Genomic DNA, 4,824 nt, shown 5'->3' with positions numbered 1-4,824 from the left:
AACTGTAACCTGTGTAATTTTTTTTTTTTACTTTAGTTAGGACTAAACTTTACTGTACTTAATATTATCGATAAATAAACTTATAATGTTATTCTATGACCTAACGTCAAACCTTTTTAAAAACTTTGATAAGTTTTAAATATTCTGTTGTTCAAAATGGTTGGTAAAGTATACTTACATTCCCCATTTGTTGTTACTTCTTGTTTCATACAGCAATAGTAGCGACTTGATCACTGAGCTTTGCAGCTCTCTGCTGCAGGCAGACTGTTTGTCATCGAGTGAATAATGCGCATGCACAGTTTTTCCAGGGGAACATTCTAACTATGCATGCTTATGCAGCAGGTTCTTGGTCAGAAGGTGTAACAGTCGTACATACTAACAAGCAGAATAATAGTATAGATACTCAACAATTTTTAAAGATATTGATCATTGAAGAGAATTATTATTATCAAATTTCTAGGTCCACTGTATGATTCCACTCCTAAAATGAAGTTAATAGTAATGTATCTAATCAACAGGATTTACAAAAAGATTGCTTCATCTATTGCTTGTCTCTGAAAATAGCTTCACTAAATTGGACTGGATCTGTCATCAAGGAAGAAATTTCTGACAGCTGTAAACAGAAGGTTACGGTTCAAATGGAAAATGATCAGGGTTAAAGTTAAAATGGGAAACAACCTGTGTCTCAGATGAATGTTTCTAAATAGTTTGAAGGAAATCAAACAACACTTGGGTGAATGATTAATGTGCAGGACATGTGGAACTGAGATTCTGTGGTTCACATCTCACTACTGCCTATAGGAAAATTCTGATCAATATTTTGGGGTTGTGAATACATTATAAAATTGACAGTCAAGTACCACTACATGATCTGACAACATTAGCAGTGGGTGGTGTTGACTTGCTACCTTCCCTCTAGTCTGTCGCTTCAAAGTTAGGTATGGCTAGCACAGATAATTTTTATGTAGATTTGCATAAAATCCAACAGACAATATTATGTTATTGGAATAACTGAGTGTCATCTAGTGACCAGTCTTATGTTTCATGCACATTTTTAAAGTCTTCAGTTTATTTTTGTTACTCAAGCTATTGTCATTAGTATGCATAAATAACATGCGAAACTGGAGTGTTTGAAGAAAATTCAAGAATGTAAATTATATTATTTTTGATGAAGTTCCAATTTAGCAACTTAAACTGATATTTTTCCTTATCGTAGTTAGAAACTGATAACCATAATTAATCACCAGCTTATTTATATATATATATATATTATCTTTACTTTTATTGGGAGACCAACAAAATATCATTACATTACGATTAACTGGAAGCCCATTTGATGTATAAATAGTGATTTAATAATCATTGTTATTAACAGTTTGAGATACAAATCATTCTGTAATGTCTATTATAGTTAAAAATGTACTCTATTAGTAATTTAGCTTAGTAGTTTGTAGGTATTATCATCTTTTTGAGACCACCATACTTGTCTAAATCCATGTTTTTATCATGGTTTATTTTTCAATAGCACTGAAAATTATTGTTTTTGTGATGAGAGAATACAACTTCATTAACTCAGTAAGGTTATATATATATATATATCACATAGTCTTATGATAATCTGATTTTTCACTGGACAACTTTTGGGTTTTAAAAAGATGTTGGAACTGTTTGAACAGTTTCATATAGGATTTTTGGAAATTTCTGCAATGGATACTTCTATCAGTACAGATAAGTCTTCTGTACAGAAAGAGCAGTATTTGAAAGAATACATAATAATTTCAGTGATTATGATGTCATTTGAACTGTCTGAAGAAAAAGGTATGTCAAAATGTTTCAGCTGTTTTAAAAATTCAGGCTTTACTGTGTTCCAGTATATAAATAAAAATATTTAATCTGGATACTTGTTAAAATCTGTAAAAAACATTTTTATATTTTAGCACAACTGATATGAAAAGAAATATTATAAGTTCATTAAATTTCTTTGCAAAATAATTGTATGTGTCAGGATTCAGCAACCCATGGCTCATGAGCCATGCACCACTTTTTGTTGTTACATGTGGCTCTTTATAAATACTTTCCCAAAAAATAGAAAGTGTAAATTCTTGTATGTCAAAATCAGAACAAATTATAGACTCAATTAGGCATACAGATGGAATGATAATATCAGATTTGCTTTATTTCTTTGAAAGGTTTTTTTATCTTTCTTAAATAAAAAAACAGGATACATTTGCACTTCACATCTCCTTCCATTTTACATTCAAATTCCAAAGTCTTTATTGCTGACACAACAATTGTTAACCAATTAGAATTTAAATGTGAAATGTAAGTGGATGTGCAGAGACCTCATTAGGTGGTTGTAAGTGTAATGTAATGTTAGGCTGGAGGTTAGGGCATTTTGCTGTGGCTCTCAAAATGTTTTTATCTTAGACAAAAACAAATTATCTATCTGAACTTGGCAGTAATAAGGTTTTAAATTAAACAAGCCTCAAAGGGGGCTTATTTGACAACTAGGGGTGCTCAGAAACAGTCATTCCTCTTCAGCTCCACACTCAAAATTAAGGTTTTAGTCCCAATGGGGAATGAAAGATATTAAGAGCTGCACAGCTGATATGATACATACCGATTAGCCTTTAAAATTATTTTAAAGTATATATTTATTGACAAAAACAAAAAAATGACTCTTCTTTTTTAAACGGTTTCTGACTCCAAGTGTACGTACTTTTCTTAATAAATTTTCTGGTGTTATTATATTAAATAATTTTTACTTCAATAATTTTTATATTTGAACTATACAAATAGGTACCAACTGGTTTGTTTATTCCAAGTTTGGTCATGGGTGCCATAATGGGTCGAATGGTAGGAATTGGTATGGAACAACTAGCATAGTAAGTATAACATCCACTTTTGTTTTTGTTTTCTCAATTTTTCCTATACAGTGTGAAATTAGTTGTAAAACAGTATTATAAGACTTTTTAGAAAACAAAAGCCTTGTTTGAAAGATTTCTTGGGTTTAGTAAACAGTCTTCTACCAGTTTTAATGTAACTCTTCATTAATGTTTCTTTTTTCTCATTTATTTCATCTAGCCTTATTGAATTAATAACACAATGTAATAATGATGTTATGTCATGGTTAAAAACCAGGCTGTTGGTTGGAAGTATTGGTGAAATTTACTTTCACTCATACACACTTATTCATTTTTAATTTAGTTACAACTTTTATAAATTATGCAGTTCTAACACTTAAATATAACTAAATATGTCATTGCTTTGATAGGGCTACTCACCAAATGTTTCTCCTTGATAAACTTGGTCTTATAAGCTGTATGCAAGGAATTTAGAAATTTTAAAGAAAAATATCCACTTCTAAATGGGTACTGCGAGGGAAATTTTAATAGATTTCTGATTGCTTATAAGTCCACAGTACCTATTTAAGGGTAGGATTTTTTTTACAAATTTCTACATTCCTTGCATATAGTTTATTTTTTTATTTATATACTATGCTGCTTTTAAAGAATTTGCTACTGGTCTGGATATTGTTAAGTTTCAACTATATGAAAACTAAACTTTTAATTCCTAATGTAAATATTTCTAGAATAATAAAAGAAACATGGAAGAGGCTCCTTATTGTTTTGTTTTTTTTTTACTTTGAGCTCAGGTTAAGCTTTAAAACATAGTTGCTAAGTAATAAATTTGTCAGAATTTTTGTATGAAAACACTGAATCGGTAGCCACTAAGTAATACACTAGACTGTGTCAAAACATTTGGCAGGTTTTATATCTTTAGTTTTCAAGAAATTATTTTAATCTTAGTTTTGTCTTGTGTGTCACTAAAGAAGGTTTTTAATGTTATTCATCCAGATCTTTTAACTGTGAATCAGTATCCAATTTTTCAATGCAAAATCAATGCTTGAATACAGTAAATTTCTTTGTGATCATTAGATGATTAAAACAACAGGGTGATTATTTTTGATATTCCAACATTTGTTTTGTAGAAAATTAAACATCTTTTATTAAACCTTTTCTGTTTCAACAGTTTTTACAGAGAAAAATATAATCCCTTAGAAATGCAACTAATTATTTAGTTGAAAGGTTTAGTCTGAAATATATAACTAACTCAGCCTAATTTTTGGTTATTGTGGTTTCCTGGTTACTCATGAAAATTCCTCTTAACTACACAATAGGAAGTGGCAGGTGTAGAAGATCTCAAACACTGAAAAAATTAAAATCTATTAAAGCTTCTTTATTTTGTATTTTCAATATAAGTAATTAAAAGAATTAATTTAAAATGTTAACTGTTATAATAATGGCATATTTAAATTTGCAAGATGATAAAGTACAAAATAAAATAAAAACAGAGGTTTTATGACGATTATAAATTTTTAGTCCTGTAATCTTGTAATTTTCATTTAATTAGATGTTTCCATTTTACTACGTGTATTTATCTTTGTATCATAATTTTCTTTTTTATTATTACAAGTTATGAAACCTCAAAATGTTTGCAGATGAATTTTTTTTGTATGTCATTTGGATGTGTGATTTGAAATTAGTTCTCTGTGTTTCTGTATAATAACAGCCATTACCCTCATCTATGGGTATTTCAAGGAGCATGCTCCACTGGTGAAAATTGCTTGTCTCCTGGGCTGTATGCCATGGTAGGTGCTGCAGCATGTCTTGGAGGAGTCACAAGAATGACAGGTATAATATAGTCACTTGATGTGTATGAATAAGAAGTAGCTTATATTATTTGAAAATTTATTTTTAAAAAGTTACATATTCTTTCCTAGTTTGTTATAGTTCAAAAAAGTGTATACAATTCAAGCTTACT

At 29.5% G+C, this 4,824-nt stretch overlaps 1 protein-coding gene across 8 annotated transcripts in view; it reads left to right on the top strand.

Moving 5' to 3' along the window:
• Window positions 1-4,824, top strand: part of LOC106459727 (H(+)/Cl(-) exchange transporter 3-like) — a 91,813-nt gene that overhangs the window by 65,728 nt on the left and 21,261 nt on the right. For all 8 annotated transcript variants that reach the window (XR_002610617.1, XM_022386258.1, XM_022386257.1 and 5 more), the window contains 2 exons: window positions 2,800-2,885; window positions 4,573-4,694. Coding sequence is in view for 7 of the 8 variants with exons in the window: in XM_022386258.1 (XP_022241966.1) it covers window positions 2,800-2,885; window positions 4,573-4,694 (208 nt within the window). In the remaining variant the exon portion in view is untranslated. The remainder of the gene's footprint in view (window positions 1-2,799; window positions 2,886-4,572; window positions 4,695-4,824) is intronic.

Source organism: Limulus polyphemus, unplaced genomic scaffold (assembly GCF_000517525.1).
Source record: "Limulus polyphemus unplaced genomic scaffold, Limulus_polyphemus-2.1.2 Scaffold653, whole genome shotgun sequence".
NCBI classification, from domain to species: Eukaryota; Metazoa; Arthropoda; class Merostomata; order Xiphosura; family Limulidae; genus Limulus; species Limulus polyphemus.
The sequence above is the reverse complement of the archived record's forward strand: the minus strand, read 5'-3'. Positions and strand labels throughout refer to the sequence as shown.